Here is a 1694-nt window from a genome sequence, read left to right as displayed (position 1 = left end):
ATAATCATGCCTATAATAGCGATCGAGTTTCAAAAGTACACAGGTAACCAATTAGTTCTAAAATAGAGACGATTTGTTTACATTGCAGGGGGAACTAAGGAATGTTTCAAAGCAAATATTCACAACAATGTTGGATCCTTCTCTCTGGTTACGGTTCATTTTCCCTTTGCCTACACACATACTGAATAGTCTGGCCTATTCTTTACACATTCTCCTCTGTCCTCATACACCTGACAACACAGATTACCAAACAATTCTCCCTCATTCAAGGGGTTACTCCACTGTAATTGTTCAGTGGCCACTTTCCTCTTGTTAAGGGTAGAAGAGACTCTTCAGCTATGATAAGCAGCTCTTCTAGGAGAAGGACACTCCAAAATCAAACCATTGTTCTCTAGTCTTGGGCAGTGCCATAACCTCTGTACCATGGTCTTCCACTGTCTTGGGTTAGAGTTCTCTTGCTTGAGGGTACACTCGAGCACACACTCCTATCTTATTCTCTTCCTCTTGTTTTGTTAAAATTTTTAGAGTTTATATAGGAGATATTCATTGTTGTTACTCTTCGTAATATATTCTATTTTCTTTTTTTTTCCTTTCTTCACTGAGCTATTTTCCCTGTTGGAGCCCCTGGGCTTATAGCATCCTGCTTTTCCAACTAGGGTTGTAGCTTAGCAAGTAATAATAATAATAATAATAATAATAGTAATAATAATAATAATAATAATAATAATAATAATAATAATAATCTAGCTTATCCTTTCCCTGGTTTGAAAGTTGAGTTTAGGAAAGAAGAAATGTAGAGATACAGAATAGTTTCTAGCTTTACGTTTCATCCTACAGCAGTGATGTTTTAAGTAAGAACAAAAGCAATAATCGAAGTAGTAGTAGTAGTAGTAGTAGTAGTAGTAGTAGTAGTTTTTTTCATTAGTAAATTTTTTTATAATGATAACAGGTTTTGAAGCTCAACTAACTTATTTTTATCTGATATTTACAACAACAACAACAACAACAACAACAATAATAATAATAACAATAATAATAATAATAATAATAATAATTAGAAAAGCACTCTAAGAGTGAAGACCTGCGCCACGGCAGTTTACTTCTCAAAACCAGCTTGTCTTTTCCAGAATCAATTCAGGTCAACCATTTGCTCGACCTTGACCTTGACCTTTGACCCAGAACTTTCAAAATTGAATCACTCCAACGTCTCAACATAATAACGAATCACTGAAAGTGTCACTAGTCTATGAGTAAAGTCGTGGCCAGGAAATTTTTCACAAACAAATAGACAAACGAAAAAACAGGTGCGAAAACATAACCTCCTCCTAACTTCACTGGCAGGGGTAATAATAATAATAAAAAGAGAAAAATTGTTGACTCGTCAAAACTTACGAAAAAGATTAGGTTGAAGACGAGGAGCACCGCCTTCCCACATCGCACACCACATCGCCCCATTTTGACCATCATCACGGTAAGATCCTGTGGAAATAAAGATTCTTTAGAAATAAATATTCTGTGGAAATAAGTATTCAGTAGCGGTGATTGTTTACAACACCACGCTCTCCATTTACTCCAAAATAATGCAATCCTGCAGTTCTCATCTTCTTGCACAGTAATTAGGTGGTTGTTTAAATTCTGGGAAAGCAATAATTAGCAAGATATGTTGAGGAAGGGGGAAGGGGTTAGAAAAAGGA

The 1694-nt window shown here is 35.6% G+C and overlaps 1 protein-coding gene across 2 annotated transcripts in view; it reads right to left on the bottom strand.

Annotated features, from left to right (window-relative positions):
* LOC137638552 (CD151 antigen-like) overlaps positions 1–1474 on the bottom strand; it is a 90010-nt gene extending 88536 nt beyond the window's left edge. For both annotated transcript variants that reach the window (XM_068370699.1, XM_068370700.1), the window contains exon 1: positions 1393–1474. In XM_068370699.1, the coding sequence (XP_068226800.1) occupies positions 1393–1467 (75 nt within the window). In that variant the 5' untranslated portion in view covers positions 1468–1474. The remainder of the gene's footprint in view (positions 1–1392) is intronic.
* Between the last annotated feature and the right edge of the window lie 220 nt (positions 1475–1694).

Source organism: Palaemon carinicauda, chromosome 3 (genome assembly GCF_036898095.1).
Source record: "Palaemon carinicauda isolate YSFRI2023 chromosome 3, ASM3689809v2, whole genome shotgun sequence".
Lineage (NCBI taxonomy): Eukaryota > Metazoa > Arthropoda > Malacostraca > Decapoda > Palaemonidae > Palaemon > Palaemon carinicauda.
The sequence above is the reverse complement of the archived record's forward strand: the minus strand, read 5'-3'. Positions and strand labels throughout refer to the sequence as shown.